The following is a 27117-nucleotide window of genomic DNA, read 5'->3' on the forward strand; positions in this document are numbered from 1 at the left end:
AAGTAAGAGCCAGGAAAAGAATCATTGTTCCATGTACAAAGGTCCTTATGCCACCCAGCAAGTTCTTGGGATGACTCAGGGACACCCATTCAGCAGTAAGCCCATTGTCATCTGCTGATGCCAGTCCATTGACCATAACAGCTAGAGCAGGGGACCAGGAAAGAGCCCCTTTCTCCATCACTCTCCTGCCAGCACTGCTCCAGGCTGATCCAACAAAGACCCCCAGGCACAGTGAGCCTGCTCAGAGCCATCCTTTCTGCTCCAATCCCAAAATAGCATGATGCATCAGGAAACAGCAAGTGGCTTCATTCTGACATGAGCCTGAAAAACCTGTTCCCATGAAGCACATTGCAGACAAGTTCAATTCATTTGCAGTTTCCATAACCAGTGTTGTATTTTAATCAGAAACTTTCTGGGGCAGGACTAAACATCTTCACTCATTTCAGACCAGCGCTTCATCTGGGATATGTTGCTGCAGCTTCTACAAGTAAATACACATCTAAGGAGGGGAAGAATCAAGGCATCTTAACTAAAGGCTGAAGGAGAGGCAAGCTTCAATATTGCATTTATGATGTGGTCTAGAACATCCATGAGAGTTGAGCATTGTTGCTTATGAACATCATTACATGGGGTTTTATGCTGTGCAGACATTGAATATCTTCTGTAATGGAGTCTTATCAGGCCAGGTTGGACAAAGCCTTGGGTGCCATGATTTAGTGTGAGGTGTCCCTGCCCGTGGCAGGGGGGTTGGAACTGGATGATCTTAAGGTCCTTTCCAACCCTAACTATTCTATGATTCTGTGATTATAGAATCAATCTTTGAACTGTGAGGCTCATGTTAAGCATTATCTCAAATCAAGCATTAAATCTGAGGGTCATTAGTTAGTGTATTTAAACCAGTCTCATGTAAACATAACACCCTAACCTCAATCCAGCTTGTTTGCATATGTAAGATTAGAGGCTGTCACATGCTAAATCACAGGAACTTCTCTCCGTGTATCTGAAAGACAGGGGCATTCCAGGGCATCTGCTTCTCATTGCCTGGTTTCAGTGGAAAATTTAATCCCATTAAGTGCACAATGTGAGTTACTGAATCCTGACAGGGTCAGATTTCCACATCCAGCACACTGCCTTGGTACCAAACAAGTTCAGAATCATACTCCAAAATGCCATTTCCTCCAGCTCTTCCTCTGGCAGCACTATGAGCCAAAGCACACAGCCATCGGTGTGTGGCAAGATGCAACCAACTACTCAAGCAGAGCTGACCTGTAGACCCAAACTGGCCAAAGCAGACAACCCCAGGTAGCTCAACTGAGACCCTTACAGCACTCAGCATGGCAAGGCTTCTCCTCATGCTTGTTGCTCAGCACAAGCAGGGAACAAGCACAGGTACTGCATTAGTACTACAAGCAGGTATGAATAACCGCTGTCCGTAACTTTCTGCTCTGAAAGGTTAGGTAAAGGGGTAGACATAGATTACTGATATACAGTTATAGATATAAATGCAGATTTTCCAGATCCAGGATGGAGTACCACTTTCCTGCAGCCTTTCACCCAGTAATAAGTAAGCAACTGTAGGTAGAGGCAAAAATGCTGCTCACCTCACCCTAAATCGATTTAGGTTTATAATCCCATAAGGCATGCTCTGAGGTCAGCCACATCCATGTTCACAGAACAGCCTCAACTGATAGACATGAGTCTATTCTGGTATTTGCATTAGCCTTTCAAGTCAGTACACCCAGACCTCAAACACAAGAACTGGCCACTACATGGAAGGTCAACCATCCCAAACCCGCTTTGGCAGGAAGAACAGAGCCAGAATATTTGGAAAGCATTTTCAAACTTTATTTACAACTGTCACAGTGACAAAAATGTAGTTTGAAAAAAATGCTAGCTTCTCCCTGAGGCTCAAAAAGAATTACAGAAATATAGAATGTATATCATACAACAGGAGATTTACTGGAGTGCTTTGTTCTTTAGATACGCTCAACAACAAATAGAAATATACACAATACTTCCAAAAAAAGGATGCAGACAGAAATATGCAAGTCTTTAGGGCAGACAGCAGGCCTAAAGTCCAAGGATTGCCATCTCACTGCTGCCCATACGGTAATATCTTTGATATACAGCTTTGACTTGGTGGTACAGACAGTAGAGACCAATAGAGAGTAACACTTAGAAGTAAGATGACTGGCTGGTATGCAGGTGTACAAGCTCATTCCAGTAAGACAGCAAGACTAGAACAAGTGTTACAGGTACAACAGCTGAACCCATCACTAGAGAAAATGGTATCACCACATCATGACCATTTGGTGATCAACTGTCCACCAAGACAGGCAAGGAGCATGTATAACCGGGTCTGCACTGCTGGACCAGAGACCAGCCGCAGTGTAGGAACACTGAATTTCTCCTGCTTTGTGCTAACTCCCCTCCAAACTCCTATCTGTCCAAAACAGTTATGCAGAGCTGATAAATTATTGCCATTATGTTTAAACACAAGCAAGACAAGACTAAAACAATCCTGCCAATATGTTAAAAGCAGTTCCCAACCCCACCAGCGTTTTACTACTCATGAGGTATTAAAAATACAAATACACACATGTCCAAATAGGTTTTAAAAATGGAACCAGTTATAAGCAAAGGGGGGAGGTGGCACTGGGATTATTATGAAAGTTTGGTTAAGGCCTTGACATTTTTCTCTTCCATGACCCCAGATTTGGTTTAGGTGGTACCTGTTCTCATCCTATCCCAAGACCAACTGGCTCCCAAGCTGGTCCCCAAAGCTGCAAGATCTCTTTCCAGCAAAGCAGCAGGTTACCCTGTCTGGCAGCAGACTGGCCTCCTCCCCAAACAGAGACAGATGACTTTTCCTTGAAGCAGGATATGGTGAAGAGGACACAACCACAGACTCTGCAAGCCACCCTGCAGCTCATGAATGTCTTCCCCTTGCTATGAAGTAAAACCACATCTTGTCTCAGGACACCCAGGCTAATCCTCTCCCAACAGACCCCTTCTGCAAACCCCCTTTTCCCACTGGTGATCCACACTAGATCCAAGTGTTACATCTTTGGATTACCTCAGGTCTGGCAGTACTCCCCACTATGCACACCTCTACCAGCTTGTCCTGCAGTGCAAAGCTGGAAGAGATCCCTCACCCCAGCTCTCTCAAGCCCATTGACCAGCAAGCTGGAGACATGAAACCCTACAGCCTCATGGACCCCAAGGTAAGGAGGCTTAACCTCCACTCTCTGGCTCTGGGAGCTGTACAAGATGAGACCAAAGCAGCCACAGACAATATGAGAGGAAAATCTGAAGTGTTAAAACCTACGTGAGCTCCTGCTGCAGACAAAAGCATCTTTCCATCCGATGCGCATTACCTCACACTAACCACCAGCAAGATAAACTAGGGCCTCGCAGTAGAGATGACAAGCAGCAGCCTAATATTACCCTGCAAATACAGCTGTTCAGCAATGGAGAGTCTAAAGGCAGAGGGGGAGAAAACAGCTTTGGGAAAAGTGGTTGGAAAACAGGCTCAACAGCAAGAGCAAGAAACCCAATTATTCCTACAGACACTCATGTTACCCTAGGAGGTGCCAAACTGGGGAGAGCTACAGGCCCCTCATCAGTAGAGCCTTCAGCCATGCCTCGCTACGGACACTACGGACACCTTTCCACCCCTTGACACACAAATGGAAGCTGTAAGAAAGGCGAATCTGAGGGATTACAGCTCTGTTCTCATGCTTTTAGCTGGAGGCAGCTCCAGACTGAGTGCTGCCACCTCTGGCTTTCCTCCCCTCCCCGAGCTCCCCCCTCCAGCGGTCCCTCGCATGGTCACCCTCTGCCATGTGCTTGGAATTTCACTGCTGCCTCCACCTCGGAAAAATACAGATAATGATCTCGAGAACAGCAAACATTTCTCTGCGTTACTTCCTTCCTTCCTCAGGAGGTCTGGTGACACCGAGGGCTTCAGTTCTCAATACAGAGAATTACAAAATAACTAAGATCTCGCAGGTGCAAAGTTGAACTTGTCTTTTCCTTTAAAAAGACTCTCAAAAGAAGCGTGGCTCTTCCTTCAGAAGGGTGCAGTCCCTTGCCTTTCCTCTGATGCCATTTATTGCTCCTTGTTGTCTTTCTTTGCGTCTTCACAGTTCTCTTCTTCCTCTTCCTCCTCCTCCTCCTGCACGAGGAACTCTTCGGGTGGCCATCTCAGCTCACCACTCTCCACGTCCCCATCCGTCGGCTCCACCACGATCGAGGGCAGGCGATCCTTCAGCTTACAGTAGCGGTCAAAGTCCGAGGGATCGGGGAAGATCTGAAAGAGCCAAGAAACAGTCTGTGAGAGGGGCTGCCTTCAAGCAGTCTCAGCCAAAACCAAACTGAAGACACTCGGGTCCCCAGGGCAGACTTGTCTGGGCACAAAGTAAACCACTGGGTGATGGAAAGACTCTTGAACTTGGAAATAAGCTTCCCTAATCTCCGAGTACTGGAAACCAGCGCTACCCAAGAGGCTTCCAAAGCACATGCTTGCTTGGATAATGCTCAGCAAATAGGCATCTGCCCTTTTGGATATTTGTCCAAACACACCTCACCCTCACCCAGTGCTTCTGCATTAATGCTCATGAGTTTGCACACAGAGCTATCTCGATCAGACAATCTGAGATCTCATTTCCTGCCGCTGGTCAAGCTGCATAGAACAGGCTTGTGCTCCAGGCTCTGCTGCTCGAGGGGAGAGGGTACATGGTAACCCAGTGCTAGGGCAGTCCAGACCCTTGCAGCAAGGGCCTGCATCTGGTACCTCTCCAGAGCCACAGCACCAGGCTGAAAGAAGTTCAGCTGTATTCTAGAGACAATTTTAGCAATGTTCTGCATGCTACAGCTACCACACTTCAGCAAACTCAGCAGAAAGACGTGCATTTTATGGATGGGTTGGAGACAACCATATTTCTTCAGGCAGGAGGTACCTGCAGCAGTCAGCAATTATGCACTATATTGCTTGTGCAAGCAATGAGGACCCGTTATCTCCAGCACCCCTAGATGCACAGAACAGTACCTTACTCATTCCATTCCACATGGACGTACAAGCTCATATGTTACAGCAGCACCAGAACCCATACTTCCTGGCAGTGCCAAGAGTACTCACACTTCGATTCTGAACTGAGGCAAAGACAGGGGAAGAGGAAAAACTGCCAGCTGCAGTGTTAGCAGGAGCTTTGCATGACTCAGATCACAATGTGAATCGAAGAGGTTGCTGGTACTTTTAAGGATGCCCTACTAGGGGAACAGCTTCAAACCCCAGCTCATCCAGAGGAGAACTCCCAGGTGACAAGAGCCAATTGCCACATCAGAACCCCTGTGGTTGATAACCAGAATATTAAACAATTACTATCTCTATCTTAAAGAATTTTATCAGAGTGCACATTTTTCATTACAGGTGTCTTTAAACACCCCCAAAATAATGACAAAATGTGTCTTCCCCTCCAGGTTGCAGATGGGGTGAGGAGTCAGGCACTGTACTTTCCTTCAAACACCACCTGAATTCAAGTGAGCTGTAAGAGCATCTTTGCAGGGAACAGCACCACCAGCCTCAAGCATGCTGCTTGCCAAGTACCTCAGTTTGAGAGCAAGATCTGATGTGCTTTGATCTTTGTGGTTCCAGTTACAAAAGCTCCCCATCAAGGAACCCTAAGCATTAACCATGAAGTATCATTCTGCTCATAGCAACCATGCAGGTACCCACTGCCTTGGTAAGCCCTGGCCCAAACCCCAAAGTGGAGCATTGCACCAACTTGGTTCTTCAGCCTAGCAGCTAACACCATTACCTCCTTGTCAATATATTCAGTGTTCTACTGTCCAGCTTCTTCCTTGCATCCAAAGCTTTGGGGCAATCAGGTTACCAACATGAGAAAGCCATTGGGGTTACTACTTTATGCAGTCAGACAAGGTTAACTGAAGGAAATGCACAATTAGGGCTGTTCACACACATCCATCTGGTCCCGGGCAGGGTGATACAGGAGCCCAGCTTCCACTGTACCACCCACCTTCCATATGCTTTCCAAGTGCACAAGAGCAAGGGAAGTCTTTGAGAGTGGCCATATAAACATGAGCATTGTAGGGTAAGTTACTTGCTCTTAGTCACCCCCAGCACAACTGTTTCTGGGAGCTTTGTGGCTTCTGCTCAGCCAAACAAAGGCAGTTTCAGATATGAGGTGCATTACTGGAAGTTCAGTCAGTGGCTTTTAAGCATCAACTCATTATTTAAACTCAGGATAGGAAAAAAAATACCCTTGACATTACATGGTTTAGAAGGTTGCAATGGAAAAAAGAAGTGTGGTTCAGGAGGTTACATAAGCTGATAATGTCATGAAAATAGCCTCCTGTGCAAGAAAAATAGGAGTATAATAATTAAGCTAACCTTTGGCTGCTATCATTTTAAGCACATTAGGTCAAATTGGAGCAATTTCTTTGAAAATAGGCTGCCAGATTTTTTCCAGAAGCTAAGTAGCAGTCACTTCCTTACAAACAAATACCCACAAAACGTGGTGTGCAGCTCTTTCAATACTAAACCCCCCCAGCACAATCTTATCTCCAACAGCTGCAGGACAGGCCGAACCCAAGAAGGTCAGGATTTTTTCCACTAAGTCATGCTTTTTAATCGTGGAGGCAGCATGAAGGGAGATGTTGCAACTGCACTTTCAAGGGGTGGGGACGGGCAATGGAAAAACTACAACAAAGGCAGATTTCCTCACATGTGACAAGCAGGGTGTCGTGGCAGGCCAGGCATCGGGACCAAAGAAAACAGGGTTTCAGATTAAGACTGAGCTGGACATCTGGGGAAGCCACATGGAAATGTTAGTCCAAACCGGCCTCCCCACTCACCCCAAAATAAGCTGCACTGCCAGACTATTAAAACAAGCAAGCACCAGTTTTCTGCTGCTCCACACCAGCAGCGGCACACTGCATTTGCTGGTCCCATATGCCTAATCTGGTCCCACTCCAGCTTTACACAATGGGAAGGGAAAACAACAACTTTCAAGCTTGCAGCAAGGTCCCCACTGGGAATGCTCTAGCTCAGCTCTGATCTGTGAGCTCTGCACCCTTCTGCACAACAGCCAGGGCAGCTTGCCTAGCAAAGCCTGCTTATGAGCCTTTCTGCTCACAGTACCCAGTTCACACATGTGGGAGGAAGACCTTGCATCTCCCCACCACCCAAAGAGCCCAGCAGCAAGGGGTTAGCTTCTTGTTCATCAGAGGGAGACACCTTGCACACAAGTGAAGTGGATGCCTACCTCTAGTTGATCTGGTCACTTGATGGGGAAGACAAGTGACAGCCACCAGCTGGTTGTGAAGGCTATCGAAACCCAAACTTAGCAGCAATTCAAAGCCCTCTTACACACCCCCTTGCATGATGCAGCATGAGAGGCTGCAACTGCTTTGGCAGAGCTCCCCTTTTGTAGCTGAGCCCCAATTCCCAGCCCATGGAGAGATACATTCAACACCTTTTGAGCTCAAAGAGGACATATATGTTCCTTCTTGCACTACTCAACACAAACGAAGGCCTCTCCAGATGGTGTCTTTGGAACCACTCTCCTCATGGACTGATCCAGGTCACCTACAGATCAACCAAACTCCTGCCTCGCAGCTGGAAAGGGCAGTGAAAAAACATAACTTGAAACAGACTCTCAATGATTTTAGACCATGTTTGCCTGTTTCAGATGATCCAGCTCTATCTTTGAATGAAGCCTTGGCAACAAGAATGGAAAGTTTTCATTGCCCTGGGGAGGCTCATACCCTCTCCACCCCTGTGAATGCTGAGAAACACCAAAAGCAGGAGAGATGGCAGAGAGTTAAGAGGATTAGCTCAGCACTACGATAATCCAACTGACACTTGTAAATTCAAAACAACTTCCACATGTGTCCTCCATACCAACACCCATAGTTAAAATGCTTTTCATCCCCATGGGAGGGGAGACAACTATTTCAATTCTATTACAGGGAGACTAAAGCAATGAGATCTTTCCAAATTAAGTTACTGTCTTGGGGGGAAAAAAAGCTTTGCTTCACTATGGTAATACTATCCAAGACTGAAAGCTCTATACTGAGAGGCATACCACTTCAGGTACAGAACATGCCCTGATGTACACATATCACTCACCCTTCCCAGTAAAAAACAGAAGCCAAGTTTTGTGCCTCGTCAGCAGTATCAAGCCAATATTCCAAACCCCAGGTCATCATTTCAGCTCTCAAAATAAAACTTTACTGCCATTGAGAAGCATGGCAAGCTCACTTCAGGAAATACTTAAATCATCTCTCAGTGCCCTCTTTGGAGGAATTTTCCAGCTCTAACAGTGCTAATGCCTATATTTACTCACACAGCAGTCATGACTCGAAACCGAGCTCCATCTAGTATGCACACAGCAGCCTGTGACTCAGGTTTATGAAATATGACAACTCCCCAGTCACAGATTGTCCTATCTTGGAACACAGTGGCAGGGAAACTTCATACATCACAGCAATTTTCCATCAGAGGAACAAGGTATCAAGCAGGGAGGAAAACACATGCACCAAGATGTAATGAGCTCCTGTCTCCAGTTTGCATTTCAGTGGAACACTTCTTTTGCGTAGCACAGCTGCAAGCATGATGAGTTTTGGCTCTGTTTATCCCATATCCTGCTTCTGCCCTCATTTAACATCCCAGACCCTGGAATACACATTGACTCAGTCTACTGATCTTGTCTAGTAACATGCACTGGATGTGCTGTGTAAGTTATCTTCAACTCCCTTGCTAACCCCATCTTTTTGCAGCCCAGTCTCAAGGCCTTCCATAGTAGCAAGCATCAGCTCTATCACAGGACTTCCCCTGCACAAATCAAGGCTGCACAGACATGAAGCACCTACAAGCAAGCAAGGCTATCAGAAGAAGCTCAATTTCCAGCCTTTGCCATCAGCCCCTGGATCAATAACGTGTCAGTCCTACAGTTTAGGTTGGGAGCACCAAGTAGCACAGCTCCTTAGGAAAGTCAGTGCTTCACAGGTGCTCGTGAAGGTGTTGCATTCACCAAATATTACTTCCCCACCAACAGAGACAACCCAAGCTTTCACCCTCGACACCAGGTAGAGCATTAAGCCTATTTACCTAGATTCAGTCTGGCATGATTCACAGCTAACTGTAGATGTGATTAACCTAGACAGATACCAGCATGATGTGATCATGACCTAAAGAGCTCAAGTTCCCCATGACAACCAAACCCCAGCTGATGGCATGAGGCAAGTTGAGCCTCCCCACACCAATGTCCTAAAAGGGAGCCTAAGGTCCCATAGGACCAGCAAGCCAGTCTGCAGCAAAGTAGCACACTCAACTCAGGACACAGCATTAGCTCAAAATAAAACACTTTGGGCATTAAAGTGATTTCAGTTGTGCTCAGACCCCACACCACTTCCAAGAAGCAAGGCAATCTCTTGACAACAGCTCCACGAAATGATTAATTCAGCCTTGGTTTCTGTAGCATCATTTGTGCTGCTGTGCTATGGCAGCAGAGGACAAGCTGAGGGGGTGCTGAGGAGGCTGTTCAGAGAACAGGTATATCTAAGGGCTAGGAAACAGGAAACAGTAGATTAGCTCTGACTGGCAGTGAAAAGGACCCCGCTCAGTGGAGACTGCAAGGCAGGAAGCCCATGAAGCCCTCCATAGGCACATCTGTTTGTAGCAGGGGCATCTTGAGCCATCACTTGCATTTCAAGGAGTTTTTTGTTTAGTAAGTCCCATGGGAATTATGGGACATCTATTAAAGATCCAGAAATAGCTCTTCACTGCAGGCACAAGACCCAGCATGACATCATCTCTAAAGCTGCATCTTCTGTTTTGTCTGTGCCACCTTGTTCCGAGATTAATGCCCCGATTTCACCATTCACTTCTGCTCAGGCTAAATCATCTTCAGGGGGCTCAGAGAGCAGCTTTACAGCACAAATACAGTAACAAAAGCTGCTTCGCACAGAAACATCTTCAAATTAGCACATTGGCTTACAAGCATTTTGCATATTAACTGGAAAAAGGCATTTCTATGCTGAGAAAGTGCATTTTGCAAGTGGAAACATACAAATTACTAAGCCTACACACATATGACTTCTGCAGTCTGAGTTTTTTCACTTCAGTGCTTGAACAGCAGCGATGGGCAGCCCAGCAAAGGCCAGGAAGCTTCACTGGGGCAAGGTGCACAGCTTCAGCTGATCTCTAGGCAGACGCTCCAGACCATGAGCAAAGGCAAAGGGGTAGAGAAGGCAGAAGGAAGAAGATAACAAGCCAAGTTCCTTCCATAATCAGTGAGACAGACAGGAGCCCTGAAGTTCAGTGAACTCCACAAGACAGAGGAATCAGACTGCTGAAGTTTATACTCAGGGCAGGAGTTAGTTTCCTCAGCTTGCTTCCAAGTAAAGGCAAAACCACTTTGGAACCATACTGCTGGTAGGACAAGTCTGTCTGTGGCAGATACTGATGTGCTTTACAGCTCCCACAAAGCTGCTGCCCATTTCCTCTGCTCCAGACAGTTTCATGTCTGCACATGGTGGCAGAAGCAGCCCCCAAGCTCACAGCTAGCATCTTATGGACCACCTCCCAGGCAGTCCATGCTCTGCTCAGCCCAAAGAGGGGTATTCTGAACCTTGGTTTGAGGCCATCTCTGCAGCAAAGTAAATCCCAATTCTACTACTTGAACATGAGAAACCTTCAAAGCTGGAAGTTTGCCTCTCCCAGTTCTGGCTCCACTTTTTTGCCCCTCATAGTCAGCCAAAGGCTGTTATGCTCCCATCACGAATGCCCAACTGCAGATGAGCAGGGGAAGATGTTGCAGCTTAGAACAACAAGCCCCAGTGTAGGAGCCGTCATGCTCCATTAGCCCTGTCTGGTTTTAAGTTATTGCACTACAGTCCTTAGACTAGCATAGTTTTCCATGTACCAAACTCCCTCCATGAGCAAGATGAAGCACAAGGCACCGAAGTCTGAGGTAGAACAAAGAGCTCATGATGTGATTTGCATCAGATTTGTCCTTGCTGTTTTAACTTGAGTTTTCAGCTCTTTAAGGATGCTTTCAACTTACTGTTTTACACTGTGACATCCTCAGCCAGAGAAGACAGGCAGGAGCCTGCTCCCCAATCCTCTTTACACTAATCTGATTTAGAGGCAGACCTTGTACACAGCCCACACACTGCTAGTACTCCATCAGTATCATCCATTTCAACACCTCACCCATTCCTGCCATCAGTATGGCTTACATCTAGGTGAAGCACCAACAGGCAGTCCCCAGCTATTGCAGGCATTTGAAAGAAGTCGTCTATGACTCTATCACTATAAAGAAGAGATCCAGGATGCAAAAGCCCTACATAGATATGAGTTGCCAGCATTTATGACTCACATACCTTCATATTCAGATGATCTCCTCAAAACTGAACAGGCCTGTTCCCCAGTTGTCCCAAGCAGACTTATCAAGGTCATTAGCATCAGGGGAAAAACCTCGCTGAAGCAATCATTAGAACAAGCTGAGCACCTACATCCTGCTTCTCACTGGAAAATTTGTATAAGTAAATAGAAGTATTGACCTGACTGGGTTAAGCCTCTTTATAAAGTGACCATAAAAGACAATTGAGCATCCCATACAGGCTAGTTTGTTTGCTTCAGGTTTAACAAACACCCTCATTGCTGTACAGTCCCTTTATAGGAAATAAAGGCCATATGCTTTCCACTAACACAAGCACTGATGCACAGCACAGGTATAAACCAAAGAACTTTCACTATTCAGATCCAGAATTCTGACCAAAAAAAGTGATGTAGCCCCTCTTCCTCCTCATGGCTTTGGCTGGAAGCCCTAAGTTCAGTTGACTTCATGCTTCAGTGCATTGCTGCTGCCTTGTATACTTGCATATTTACATCTGAAAAATGAGCTATAACAGCATGCCTCATTTGAATGCACACTTAGAGCAACTGCCTCTGTGCAGGTTGTGTAACATCTGCAGATGAAGAGCCCTGCATCGGGATCTGCCAGTTAAGAGTCACCCAACACACAGACCAGATGTGAGTCAACTGCACGCACACATTGCCTGTGTTAAATCCCATCAACAAGTCTCTTGGAAGAATAGGAAAACACGGATCTAGTAGGCTAAGATGCACAACTTGCCCTTCAATTAACACAAGCTAAGAAATGAAAGGGATATTGAGACTAAAGGATTAAGGCTCAAGCTAGTTTCTAAGACCACATCTTAACCCCACTCATTGATCTAGAGGTTAATAGCTAATGACATTGCTCAGAACTTTCAGAATGAATGCAGCTCATGCCTCCAGGCACCACTATCTCCAGTGACACTTCAAGGCTTGTTTAGGCTGTCTCTGGGCTTCACCATGTCTTACAGAAGAGTGTTACCAGCTCCAATAGGACCATGAATCTGGATAACCAAGAAACAGACCCCAAAATTCTAAATGCCATATAAAGAACTCTCCCCTGCTCTAGGCAGGTCATCTGTATGTCATGCTGTAGATACCTTAAGAGTCCTCTCTGCCCAGTGAGCGGTGCAAACCCTTCTGTAACTGTTCACGCTGTCTCCCACTGAGCCCCCATAAACACTGAATGTGTAGGGGCTCAATCCCTTTGGAAATAGCCAAGACCTCTGCCAATCTGGTCCGATATCAAGCGGTATTTTAGACAACCATCTCCTGCCAAGCAAGCATTCCAGTCTGTTGACTAGTTCTCACTACAGCAAGACCTGCGATTGGGTCAGGCTATGGAAAGGTACATTAGACCAAGTCTGCAGTCCAGCCCAAGCAATTCCATAGGGGATTACTGCCTAAGAAGCTGGCAAAGCACTTACCTGATACGACAGGCCGTCCTTTCGGGGGCTTAGCCCAATCTCATCCATAGCTGGGGTGTTCATCATCACTTCAGTCATTTCAGCTGATCTCAGATAATCAGAGCTAGAAACAAAAGACAGGATTCAAATACTCTGAAGGGCTCCAGGAGGACCAAGGCAGGTTTAAGTAGCAGTGTGATAGAAAAGCAAGCTGCAGAAGCTGCCCACAGTCTCTCTCTGGATTCCTTTCCTACCCCCTTTAAAAAGGGGTGCAAAATCTCAGCATCTCGCAAACCAGCGCTACCCCCCGCCCCTGGGAGCATCTCCCTGCTTGCTCCCCAAGAACAAACCCCCGAGAACCCCTCGGGAGGCTTCCAGAGCAGGGCTTCACTTCTTCACTTCCTCCAGCTCTGCCCCCTAAGGGGGGGAAGTAAAACAACACTCAATAAAGTGCGAGCGCTGCGGGGGTTGATCTTTTTCTCCCCTTTCTTTCCAAGCTGCTGTGTTTTAGCTCCCGCTGACTTATTTTACAACCTCCGGGACTTCCCACACCAGCGGCTCGCACGGCGCCAATTCCAGCGCTGCTTTTCCAGCCTTAATGGCATTCCCAGCTCGAGAAAGTGAAGCGAATTCCCACAGATCGCGGTTCCTCCGGTGCGGCTCATCCCGCCGCTGACACCTCTTTTTCCCCTCTCCCAGGAAAACACTTTCCAGGACCTCATCCCAGGAAGACCGGGCTCCGCTTCCAGCCCCCCCACGCGGCCCCCACAGAATCCCAGTGAGGGAAGCGCTTGGTACCGATTAACCCAGTGTTGCACTCACCAGGGCAGGGGACACAGCACAGACATGAAGTCTCGGCGGAGGCTGCCCCGAGCCTTCGGGGATGGGGGGTGCGGGAGACGCGACCCCACAATCACCGCGGAGCACACGGACCCTGCGGGACGATGGCTGCGAACCGGAGCCCCAAAACACCCGTACCCCACCACTGCTGCCGCCCGTCTGAGCACCGCGACCGCTGCCGCGCAGCCTTAAATGGCTCCGGGGGGCGTGGCCTGGACCGAGGCTCCGCCCCCAATGCTGACGTCACATTTTCATGAATGGCTTCGGCGCGCCCCGCCGCCTACAGGGGGGTTGGTGTGAGGGGCACGTGGCTCAGAGCGGGAGGCTGTGGGGAGCTCGGCCCGGCCGCTGCCGGTGCCGGGAGGGGGGTACCTCAGTGGGGTACCGGGGGGGGGGATGCTCTGTGTGTCTGCCCGAGCATCGCCCGTGCCCGGTTTTGTCTGCAGGGGATGGCAGTGGGCAAAGCCAGGCGGCTCCGGCACAGGCTCCCGGCCCAGGAAGCTGCAGCCCTGCTCCTCTCTGGACACCCCCTGTGCCAGCCCCTTGAGCTGGAGTACAAGCAGAGCAGGAAGCTTCCCGAGGCAGAGCTGTATTTGACAAAACAATGTGAATCAATAACGAGAAGTTACGGGAGAAGGAGATGAATCCATATGCCATGGGCAGCTATAGGTGAAGCACATTTCCTCTCTTTCCTTCCCGACGTTAAACTGCTGGAAGGTAAAATATGCCCTTGGGCAAAAGGTCTGGGCACCCCCAAACCCAGCTGAAGCCCAGGCTGTGCACATCCATCACTGACAGAGCTTGTGCTGTGCAGGGTAGGGCCTTTGGCCACAGGATGAGCCAGGCTCCCCAAGGCTGCTGAGAGATGCTGGGTGGTTGGGGGACTGCTCAATCCTCTGTTTGCCCCTCCCAGTGAGCAGCATCTTGCCCTGTGCTGGCAGGTAAAGCTTAAGTCAGTGTCTGGTTTTGTTCCACCTGTGGCTCCACACTGCTGCTCAGATTTTGCCAGGGAAGTGGATGACAAAGCACACAGCTACTAATGCTTTTTGCATCATCTTTGAATCATAGAATCCCAGACTGGTTTGGGTTGGAAGGAACCTTAAAACTCACCCAGTTCCAAACCCCCTTCCACTAGACCAGGTTGCTTCAAGCCCTGTCCAACCTGGCCTTGAACACTGCCAGGGATGGGGCAGCCACAGCTTCTCTGGGCAACCTGTGCCAGTGCCTCACAGTGAAGGCAGGGCATAGAGCTGCTGCAGCACTTCATACACGTGTCTATGCACATGTGTATACACATCATTTGTCCCTTCAAGTGCTTACAAGTGCAAGTTCAATGTTCCTGAAGGGAAGCTTTGCCCTCAGCTCCGCTCAGCCATGCCCCAGCCTGTGTATAGCTGTGTACATACAGACGTGCATGTGTTTCCTCAGACCGGATAATTTAATCTTCTCAGATTCATATTATATAATGGGAGCGCTTGTGGGTGTTTTGCATCAAGCTGCTGCTTTGTGCCAGATTAAAACGAATCACAAAGAGCTGACCTAGCCTCTGTAGATGTGTGGAAATGCAGGTGGGTGCGGGCAAGCTCGCTGCAAAGAGCCACCAGTAACCTTCCATGAGCTTAATGGGAGGCAGGCAGCAGGGTGGGCTGTGTGCATCCCCTTGTCCCATTGAGCATCCTGATAATGAGGTTTGGAGCTGGGGAGAGGGGTAAGAAGACAACCATGTCTCCAAAGTGCTGGGGAAATGGCTCCCCTGTGTTTATCTGGCCTGGCTTCTGCTTTGTACCCCAGGACACACACGCTCATGCTTACTGGCTTTGCTAACTTCTGCCCTAAGAGAACACAAAGACTTGACTTTCAGAAGTCTTCTTTTGAAGCTGAGCAGTCTAAGTCAGAGCCTGGTGGTATGTGCAAGAGTTAGGAGAGCATTCTGGGGCGAGGAGAAAGGCAGGGTGCTGCGTCAGCCTTTGTTGATCCATAATATGAGGTCTCAAATGTATATCCTTCCCCCAAGTGCCCTCATCTCCCACTGTGCCCAACTGAAACATGGGATGTGAGATGGGGCCATAGCTTAATCCCCCAGGATGTTTCATCAGAAACAGGCCTATCTCCCTCAGATAAACACGTACTTGCTATGGATTTCCTGGTCTTGTCCATACAAAACAAAAGCCAACAAAAAACACCCATGCCCCCAAGTTCTTCTTGCACACAGAGATCTCCCTAAATTCCCTTCTACACTTGGCAGTGCTTGAGGCTCAAGGTTTTCTCCTCCTTGGAAAGCACATCCCTTGAAACATCTAATTCTTGATACACCTGAACCCCAGAAGGGACAGGACCAGGGCTCATCCTCCCACAGCCACCACTGAGATAAAGCAGCTCAGACTGGCTCTTCAGCCATGTCCTCTGCACACCTGCCTTGCCATCCCAGCAGATCATTTCGATGTTCTACCCAGGTAACAGGGTTTTTGGGGGGGGAAACCAACAGGAATCCCTGCTCATGCACGTGCTGAGGGCACAGGTTACTTCCCAGCGACTTGGTGAGAACATCAACCCCAGCTCCAGCCTATTCCCGTCGGGAGGCCTGGGGATCGGTGAGCTTTTATTGCTCACTTTGGCTTTAAGCCACAGTGAGATTTATGTGTGTGATTAACCATAAGTGTGTTAATAGTCTTTCTGAAAGCAAAGGCACACCTCCCGTGATTTCCATCAGCTCCAGTGCTTTGCTGGAGCAGGGGTGGCCTCATCCCTCCCCGAACTGTAATGTTCCTTGCGTGAGGTGTGTACCAGGAATGCTGCATCTTTGGCCCTTCCCTTGGGGAAAGTCTTTGTGGGGATATTCAGGTATCCCAGTGAAAGAGGGTGTTTTATAAGCCTGGGAAGATGTTCTCCATGAAGGGGAGTTGTCCTGTAGTAGCTGTGCCTCCTCCTTTGCTTGCCCCAGGCAGGCATGAAAAGCTGGGGCTACAGAGGCAGAGCAGGAGGAGTTTTGTACCCCCATCTGCAGTCCCTACCTTAATAATAACCAGCTCTCCATTATAGATAAGCCTTTATAACAACGTCTGGGCTGAAAGTGGGGGAGCCCCATTAACTCTTGAGCTGCTGAGCTGCTGCCTTAGAAGTCCACATGTCCAAGCAATCAGTTTTCATTAAATCCCAGGTGCTAAAGGCCAATTTTCACTCTTCTCGGGATGCAAAGCAAGAGGCGTTCTCTGCCACCAATAGCACTACAGCCATAAAGCAGTACAGGAGAGGAGAGAATAAAATGGGATCAGATCAAAGTATTTAATTGCAAATGAGAATGAACCACTGTGCTCTGCTCCAGGGACAGAAGCAAGATGCAAACACTTCAAATTGCCATTTTTTATCCTTTTCTTGTCAGTCAGTTCTAGTAAATGTAGCCCAGCCTGCCCTGATTTCCACTTCTTTCCTTGTCTTGAGTGCTCACCAGCTGCCTGTTTCACTGCTACATGTTTTTGCATTGAACACTTGGGACTACATGGTAACCTGCAGGCACTTGGACTCTCACCTGGCGTAAACTCATTTCCAGGGCACTGAAATGATTGAAACCAGATGAGCTGTTATTGCAGGGTTTTTTCTTCAGTTATTTTTATAAATCTCCGTAATATTTTGCTTTTATTTTATAAATCTCTGTAATAGTTCTCCTTTTAGGACAGCATAAACCAACAGAGGACAAATGAGTGGTAACAGCCTTTCACTTGTACATTACAAACTGGCAGGAGGAGCAGCATGCTGGTGAGGAACAGACCATCGCTATCCCCACACAAGGCACTTGTACATAACCAGAGCCAAGGAGAAATAAAACTACTGGGGGGTCATTTCCCCAGGTTTTCCCCTAATCTGCTTGCAGTGTAAGTTTTCATTGCAGCTACCTCCAGTCATGCAGCTATTACCATACTACTTGTCCAGACGTAGTAGCACAGGGGCTAACCGTGCTAGCCATGGAGCTGAGCATCCCTGCAGCAGCACTGGCATCCCAACCCACCACAGCCGTGCACATTGCCTTTTGCCAACGGGGCAAGTGAGGCTGCACGAGGCGACGTGACAGGCACAGGGTTACCCCTAAGGTCACCTCCATTCGGGAGCGGAGCTCACTGGCTCTTGTCTCCCCGCCAGCATCATGAATCCTACAGGGAAAGTTTCCTAGTGAAAAAATAAACTCTTCCCACTCGGAATTCAAAAACAAAACCATGGAAACATTTCTCTCCATCCTCATGTTTCGCAAAAAGCTATTTTAGCTAATTCAAATCTGGGGCTCGGCTTGACCGGCCGGTGCCCTTCAAAATAGTTGAATCCAGGCCACCACCACAGCCACATCGGAGCCAGGCATCGAGCTCCAGCTTGCTGACACCCAGGGCATTAAAGACCCCATGTCAGCTGACAGGGCACGGGTGCTCAGCTTCTCCCTGATCCCTGCTACCTGCAGTACCTTGCTTTTCTCCCCCCCTTATACAGAGGTATACATCTGCTATACATACCAGACACTGACTTAATACATGCCCAGGGATGCTCCAGACAGGTTGAAACCAGTGCCATCCACAGCCTGCCACCTAGGTAGCATCACCAGAGACTGTCCCATGTGCCTCTGCCCAGCTAAACCTTCCTTAAGAGGCAGCATCTACTGCCCAGACAAACTCCAGACTGTCCCTGCATGGCCCTACCTGCACCTGACCTGGCATGAACCTTCCCCTCTCCACATTTGTGGCCCGTGGTCTATTTATTTCCTAGGGAAAAAAATAGGCTCTTACGGTGTCATTCTTTCCAGCCACTTTCCGCAGAGCATTGCATTCCGCTGCGACTTCCAGATGGTGCTTGAGAATCAAACCCAACTCAATGCATGGCCATCCCCCCAGCAAAGAGGGAAAATGGGATTTGTGTCCCATGTCAAGGAGAGAGAAGGATGGATACAGTTGGCAGAGTGGAGGGCTTTGACCTTACAGACCCGGATGGGCTGCAAGGGGCTGGGAATTGAATCTACTTTTGCAAGGTCACCCCTGGTTTTATTTTACACTGGCCCCCAGGAAGGAAAAGGGATGTTGTGGCCGATCCTGCAGCCCTCCTAGGCTGGCCTGCGTTGGCTCAGCAAGTTTCCATCCAGCAAAGCCCTAAAGCTTGTCCTGATAATTAAGTTTGTGCTTAAGGGCTTTACAGAATTGGGGTCTTTACTGGTGCAGTGACAGCAGCTGTAGATAAGCAGGGGAGAGCCAAGGAGGTGCCGATGGATGGGATGAAAGGATGGAGGACACGGTCAAATCTCCGTCTCAAGAAACCCAAAATATGATGGATTTCCCTACTTTTGTTCTCTATTGCTAAAGGCAGCACAGCTCCTGAGCCCCATGTCTTTTACTCAGTGGTTCAAGGTCCTGGACATGCCCCCACATAACCTACAGACCTGGGCATTTCTGTCACTTGAGACTGGTCTCCATAATGGGGACAAGGGGAAGGTGATGCCTACAGAGCTCTTCCCTGACTTTCTGTGCAGACACAGCATAGAAATCACGGAGGATAGGAGTGGGGCTGAGGAAGGGGGTATAAATCAGTCCATACCTTTGCTTTCTGTGCTGTTAGTTTCAGAGCCATTTTGCCGTAAAGTCCACTGAGCAGCAGAAAATTGGGCTCAAAACTCTTACCATGAGGGTTTGATGGGACTCGCATGGTTTAGATGTCCCACTAGCACCTCCTTCAGGTGCCTGCAGAAGGAGGTGTCATCTCCATCCCTCTGCAGAACCCAAAACTGTGTGGATGAGCAGCAGAGCTCCGTGTTCAGAGGAGAAGGCATCTTCATTGGTGTGCTCTGGAGGTGCACTGTGGACCCAGTGCCTGCAAGGAAGGCAGAGGAAGATGTGAGATCTCGGCATGGCTCCGGATCATGCCAAAACAAAAAGACACACTAAGAATAAAGAGTGTCTGGGTTAGTATTTATATTCCAGCAGGGGAAATGAAATGCATTTTGGCTGGAATCAGTGTATGGAAGATACTTTCATTTAAAAAATTGAATCCTTTACTGAATCACTGCACTTCCTCTTTTCATTTCACTATTAATGGGTTTATTTTAACAGGGTGTTCTGCTGGTATTTATTTCCCTTTCTTAATCTGTTGGTCAGATGAGTGGTTCCTTGAGAAGAGCTGACCCTGGAGGCAAGACCAGCCCTCCTCATTGTCTGGTAGCTCACTTGCTAGCACCAGGGAGGCAGCAGGGGCCTGAGAAACGCAGTCCCCTGCCTAAGAGGGAGGGTGGCAATGTGTAAATCCAAGTATCCAGAACGCACCAAAACACAGGAGCTTCCAGGGGAATTTATTGCTTCTGTAGGACCTCATCTCTGCTGTTGTACTTGTTTGGCTTTGCTGGCGTAACGCAATGCAGCTCTCCACTGTCGCTGCTGCTATAATAGCACAAAGCAGCTTTTACACCAGTAATACTATTTTTACATGGAAAGAGGACTAATGTTATCAATGTCAGGCACATCTGTCCCAGTATAACTGAGCCAGTGCCCTAGCTCTGGCTGCTGGGAGTGCAAGTAAACCATTGCTTCCCCACCACAAGGCATGGGAGAGGCTGAATGGGTTGGTGCAGGGCAGCCCCCAGGAGCTTCCCCATCAAGGGGAAGGTGCAGGTGTGTGCAAGAGCCAGCATGGTCTCATATGGTCATAAGCTTGTCCCATCCCAGTCTTGATGAAAGGTTCTTACTGGTGCCTATTAAATCAAACCGTGATGCTCAGCACTGACCTTAACTCTGATCTAAAAAGACCTACATCTGTCAAAGAGCAAGAAGTAATCCCATAAAATCCTCAGCTTCCTACTTAAGAGCAGAGGCTAGTTATCCTTTTTCCTTCTGCCCTGAGAGCTTGCTAAGACAGGGATTGATGCATTAATTGCTTCTTTGGGGACTCGAGGAACGAATAGCTGAAGTAGCTCAGCTCTTCCCTCCTTTTCCAACCTGGCCCAAACAGGGAAGAGAGTTCCTGCTGCTGGTGAGGGATCTCACTCCCTGCTTCATGACCTACAGCACAGAATAATGATGCAGCAGGATGGTTCCTCCCTCCCCTCCCTCACAACTACTCCTCCTATTCCCAAAGCAGCAGCGAAAGGACCCTGGCCCCAGCTCATCACATCCTGCTCAGTTACAGATGTGTTTGTGGAACACAGTCCTCACCTTCTTCCAGCCCAGCAGTTAGTTTTACATGGCTCTGGGCACTTCCCACATCAGGAAGCAGCCCAGTGTCTGCTGGTCCTCTGTCAGTAACATCATTTGGTCAGGGGAAGGGATAGGCTTTATCCTAAGTCACTGCTGCAGAAAAATAGCCATCAGCCAGCTCAGCCATGCCACTGCCTACCTCTACCTTTACCAACCCCACTTCAATTGCTTCAGGGGAAAACCCACCCTCTTTGCCCAGCTGTGGATTCCACTCCCAGCTGCTGAGGGTGCCAGAACACCCTATGCCCATAGCTGGGGTCAGCCCCACTACCTGCCACTGAGACCTGGGCACTGAAACTCCTGTAAAAGCACGTTAGGGGAAAAGAAATGCCTCCAGAGCTGCACATCTCATGCTGATGCTGCCCAGTCATTCTGGACTGCAGTCAGGCACACTAAAGCTGCATCCTTCTCCTCCTCCTTCCCCTCCTCGTGTGCCAGGCCACCGGCGCTCACCGGCGTGTGCAGGACACGCTCTCTGCCGGGAACACGCGGCCCTGCAGCATCTCTGTGCCGCTGCTAGTGCGGGATGCTGCCCTGGGTGGATGCACGCACCCATTCATTCATCCTCATGTGCAGCAGAGACAAGTCATGCTGTAGGCAGAGCTGCTCAGTGATTTGCAGTGACAGAGAAAGCCTGTGTGCCAGTTTCCTGGAGGGGACTCCCATTTAGAAGGCAGACAGCACAGAGGGTGTGTGGGTGGGAAGGTGTCTTCCCAAACACAGCCTCAGCCACCACCAGCTTTGTCTTGCACTCGGGGTGTTTCTGCAGTACCGAAAACTATCACCATAGCTTCCCTTCACCTCCCAGAGAAAGGGAGCACCCGACAGCTGAGGAAGCAGGTTGCAGACGCAGTCAAAGCCGATGCTATGAGCAGTGGTACTCATCCCACAAGCAGCCTCTCAAAATGCTCTGTGAACCCCACACATGAGCATCACCAACACCCCTATGATGAACAGCCACCCCTGAGGGAGGGTTTGCTGGTCAGGCCCTGCTAGACAGGCTCCATAGCATTTTGATAGACATAGGGAAGGATGAGGATGGCCTTCTCCATTTTAAATGAAAGGCTATGTAAGCAGGCAGGAGAGCTAGCAGTCACCCCTGCCAGAGCTGAGAAAGGCGGTTGGAGGCAGCATCAGGTGGCAAATGTCCCTGGACTTTCATCTTGGTTTGTATGGAGGAGGAATCATCCTGCTCACCTGGCATGGACCACAGGGTCTCACCTTCAGGACACATGGGGGCTGTGCATGCTGACAGAGGGATACAACAGATTCACGGGGGTATGATGGACGTGGCCAAACCTGTGGCTCAGCTGTGGTGCTTGGAAGTAAGGGATGAGACAGGAGCCTCACCAGGCATGTTTGTTCTCATAGCAGTACCAGATACTGCACCAAAACCAGTGCCTCACAGGTTTTCCCTGTCCTGGCCAAAATCATGCTGGGCTTGCAAGGTGGGACTGGCTGGATGAACACGGAGCTGCAGAGAAGGAAAGCACCCATGTCCATGCCTGAAAGAAACCTTCTCTCCCTTATCAGTGCCTGGGTTGACTAGTGCCTATGTCTTGAGAGCTATCAGCCTCACCATCCGAGGGTGTGCCTGGTCCTTGGGGGGACAACCCTGCAATGCAGCAGCGTTTCTGGAGATGATGCTCCTGGGTGCCACAGTTCACCCCATAACTTGCGGAAAGCAGTTGGACCATTATTAGGGAGATGGGAAGGAGGATGGCACAGCAGTGGGGCTGGCCAAGCCCTGCTGCGAGCAGCTTTGATAGAAAAGCAATCACACATGCTCTACCTAAAGGCCTGTGATTTAATCCTAGGGGACTAACAAGGGGAGATCCAAGATAAACAACATCTGTGCATTCACAAATAGGAAATGGAGTTGCTTTCATGTCCCGAGCCTGTTGATTAACCGGGGTTATTGTTTGGCTTGGCGCTCGCCGCTCAGAGGCTTGGAAAGAAGGTAACTAGCAGGAATCATTTGGTTACACTCCCTAAATTCAAGTATCTTTAAATAGTGTGTGGGTTTGCATTCTGCCTGCAGAAGACTGATGGGAAAAGGTAGCAGAAGAGTGCAGATGGCTATCAGAAAGGAACCTGTGTTTAGTCTGCTTGTGCCAGATGGGAATGGAAAGTTCGTTCCCTTGCCAAGTGTTTAAAAGAGGAAATAGGATGTGATATTCTGCCTCCCACTCCTTTCTCTCCCCTGAAAGCAGCTCACTGCTTTGCTTCCATTTGTTGTAAAAAGGGAAAAAACTGAGAGTGCAGCTTGGCCCATGTAAAGCCTTGGAGACATTTGGAGACACACCTCGTTCCTTTTTAATGTGTTTATTACGTGGAGATGGATGGATGAGTATATTTTTATACCAGCTGGGTCCAGCACCTGCCTTGCAGTCTCTCATATTCATCTGTGTAACAGAAACAAAACTGCCATGTCCCTGAGCCACAGAGATCCCCTGCTGCCATCTCCCCATCCCTGGCAAGGAGGAGATGAACCTCTACCACAGCACAAGGTTCATGCCAGACACAGGCTGGCAAACCTACCTATAAGATGGACCACAGCTTCTCACCTGAAACTCCCCCAGTTTCCCTGGTGAATAAATCCAGGTCTGCCCCAGAGGTGGTGGAGGTTGAGATCCTGCAGGGCTAGGCTGGCTTAGGGAACTGTTTGATGGAGTCCCAGGGGTTAACCCCAACACTGACCCATTGGCACAAGTGCTGTAGCAACCTCAGTGATGTGGTGCAGCAGTAAACCCTCAGGTTAACCTCGGAAATACCTCATGGATGTGGCTGACATGGTCACAGTCACAAAGCAGCTTTGGGCAGAAGGGAATTGGTCCAGGGTGGCCCATCCGGCCCCTGCCTGTAGCTGGGCTGACCTGCAAAGCTGGAGCAGGTTGCTGTGAGTGCTTCCCAGAGGAGGGATCCCACCACCTCCCCACTTCTAGGGCCTCACCATCCCCATGGTGAACATTTTTCTCTTCCTCTAACCAGAACTCCCCTTGCTGCAACTTGTGCCTGTTGTTATGTGCTTCCGAGTAGAGTCTGGCTTCACCTTCTCACCATCCCCGTGTAGGTGGTGAATGATGGGAGTTAGATCCCCACTTTGCTTCTTCCTGTCCAGATGGGACCAGCCCATTTCCAAGTAACTTAAAACAATTGCAATAACATCCACCCAGCTGCTCTCAAGCACAGGCATTTCTGCAGTGTCCTACAGCTGTAACTTCTGTAGGCCAGCTTTAATCACTTAATTTGCCAGAGATTTAATGAACATCTTTATGAAACCATTTCATAGAGGTGAATGGTCTTTTGTGCTCCAGCTCTTCACTGTGTCCACCCTGAAATGAAGTGGCCAGGCACTGGCCATGTAGCATCTTCAGGCAGAAATAACCTTGTCCAGGACATGTGCAATGACCTGCCTCAGACAGGCAGGAAATCCAGATGGGGACTGGTGAGACCAGTTTAGCACAGACAGGATCCTGGGACAGGAAGGAAGAAGGAAAGACAGGGAGAGGTGGACTCAGGCTGGCTGGGTGGCTCAGACCTGACTGGCAAGACATGAGAGCCCTGGAGATAGGACAGGGCTGGTTTCACATGGGAACAGCTCTGGGAGAGAGGCTGGGGTAATGCTGTCCTTTGTGCAAAAGAGGTGCCATGGGGAATTGCCACCCAAGGGCCAACCTGACCCCTTCAGCAAAGGCAGGGCACAATCTGCACCCCAATCTGCCAAGGAGTCAGCCAGGGTCCCAAACCTTCTCCCTTTCCATGCCTGTAAGAGGAAGGCAGCAGTGCCTAATTGCATAGGGAGCAGTGTGAAGCCCTGCTGCTGTGCAAGAGCCAGTTTTAACAAGCCAAGCTCCCCAGATCACAGCCATAGGGAAGCTGCTGGATGGTCACATCGCCCCAAGAACAGGCACTCACTTCCCACCTGCACACCATGCTCACAGGTACAGGAAGGTAAAACCTTTCCAGTTGCTCCGGGCTCCTGAAAGGTAAAGTGGTGTTTAAGGCGAGCTCATAACAAGCAATTTGACAAACTGCGTTAGAAACACAGAGAGCAGCAGCAGCCCAGAGGGGTGCATCAGGGCACGATGGGGGGCTGAGCACATCCCTGCTGCTGGCTGCACTTACGCAGGGAGAGATTTAGCCCTAAGAGTCTTAAGTGACGCATCTTGGGAGACTTAGGCTGAGCCTGGCTTGCAGAGACGTGACCCACGCTGCATTTCCCGTGCTCACCTGCCAGTTGGCATTATGTGAGCTGTCACCACTCCTGGCATGACACGTGAGAGCGGTGGCACAGGGGCTTGGAAGACAAGGAGGGGGGCAACCAGACCAAACCTTTATTGGGTCTAACCTTGCACATGCACCAAGGCTGAGGAGCCAGGACATGACATGGGACTGGTCTGAAGGTCAAAACCCACCGCTTGCAGCTTGCAGGGAGCCAGCAACCAGTTTGTTGTTGCTTTAACTGGAAAGAGGATTTGGATCTGGGACCCCTTATCTCTCAGTTATCAACAGGAGAGTTGTCCACACTGTCCTGGGGATCAGCATTCAGGATGGGGAGAGCCAGGACTGTGTTTGCTGAGTGCTGGCTCCTGTCTGATCCATACTTACACAAATTACAGCAAACCAAGCAGCAAAGACCATGGCATGATATAGTGACATTGTTAATGCAATCCTATCCATAGGTGTATTTTTGTAGCTAGAGAAATGGGAAAAGGAAAGCAAATGTCTTTCTTTGGATTGGAGAAAGGCAGCTCCAGGCTGTGGGAGCAAGGAGTACCCACAGAGAGCACCCAGGTGGTTTTTGCTATCCAGACTGGCACATCCAGAACCCATCCATCCCAAGGGCTGACCTGACCTTAGTGACCACATCAGCTGAGAGGAAAGTTGGAATAAGGGCAACAGTAATCCCCAAGAAACCAGGCCACTCTCAGGACTCAGGAAAACCAGGTCCCATTAAACAGCATTTGCCAGTCTGATGTCCCCAGGGTCTCATTATCTTGCTTAGCTAGAAGTCATCCATGAGGACTGGTCTCCTGCAGGCCTTGGAAGAAAATCAGAAGCTGTTGCATGGCAGCATTGGCATAGGGCAGTTTCACCTCCAAAGGCAAGGGGACGGTGCCTTTGGCAGGTAGTGTGCCCAGCTGCTTCAATGGAAGCCGTGGAAACTTAGGAGGTCCTGACAGTGCTGGAAGCGACAAGTGCTTGGTACAGCACAGGGCACAATAAGCAGAAAGAGGACAACACAGAAATGCCCACTGATGTTTGTTTCTTTGGCATCCATTTGTCTTTTGACTACTGCGAAGTCTCTAAGCCATAATTAGTAGCGAACTTGTTGCAAGAGTTCCCAGATCTAATTGAGCGCTCTTGAAATGAAACCTTTTATAACAGCCTCTTACGAAGACAAAACAGGATGTACTCTCCTTTGGTACAGCTAAGAATGCGCTGTCCTGGGGCCTGATGAGTCCCACTCAAGCACACAAGTGGTAGGTGGCAACTCAGAGACCAGCTCCTTGCTCCAGCAGGTTGACTCAAACTCAGTCCCATGGAGATCAATAGGAATTTTAAGATCCCTGAAGCAGGAGTCCTGGGATGAAGAGCTCTTGTCTGGCTGCAGGGGATATTGTTATTGGAGAGGAGCAGAGTGGGCTGTTAGGAAGATGTTTCCATTTCCAACGCATCTGACTTTCAAAAGTCAATGAGATCCTTTGCCCCATCGCTAAATGAAGTGCACCAAATGGGACCTTTATTTTCCTTTCTTAATCCACAAGGCACACTGACTGCCCTGTCTCTTGGCAGGCCAGATGGCAAGGCTCACATTCCAGTGGCAGAAGCACACAAGGCCAGATCCAGACCTCAGCTCATATTCTGGACCCTTTGCTCCTCCTCTCCCATAACAGCCAGACCTGGATGGCAGCTGAGTATTTCCTAGTGTATTTTTGGAAGAGAACTCTCCTTGCTGTCTAGAAATCATCCATTTACCTTTCTGCCTGTCTGGGGCAGGAGCACATGATGCCAAAGTCACGAGCTGACCCTAGGTGACACTCGAGCATCCCTGGCTATTGTAGGAATAGAGCTCAGGGGCATGGAGGGACCAATGACTTACCCACTAAAAAAGAAACATTGGATCGGATTAAAGGAGAATGTTTGCAAATGCCACCTTAGGTCAGCAGACAGTGTCAGCAGGGTCAAACCAGAGCCCAGCAAAACCTTCCTGGCTGGCTTCAGACTG

The 27117-nt window shown here is 49.0% G+C and overlaps 1 protein-coding gene across 1 annotated transcript; it reads right to left on the reverse strand.

The window, feature by feature from the left end:
* Positions 1-1823: 1823 nt before the first annotated feature.
* Positions 1824-13714, reverse strand: LBH (LBH regulator of WNT signaling pathway). Its single transcript, XM_005151855.4, has 3 exons — positions 13654-13714; positions 12853-12955; positions 1824-4312 (listed from the first exon to the last, which is right to left on the reverse strand). Exons 1-3 carry the CDS (start codon positions 13677-13679, stop codon positions 4112-4114), a joined length of 330 nt encoding a protein of 109 aa, XP_005151912.1. The 5' UTR covers positions 13680-13714; the 3' UTR covers positions 1824-4111.
* Positions 13715-27117: the final 13403 nt, after the last annotated feature.

Source organism: Melopsittacus undulatus, chromosome 3, assembly GCF_012275295.1.
Source record: "Melopsittacus undulatus isolate bMelUnd1 chromosome 3, bMelUnd1.mat.Z, whole genome shotgun sequence".
NCBI classification, from domain to species: Eukaryota; Metazoa; Chordata; class Aves; order Psittaciformes; family Psittaculidae; genus Melopsittacus; species Melopsittacus undulatus.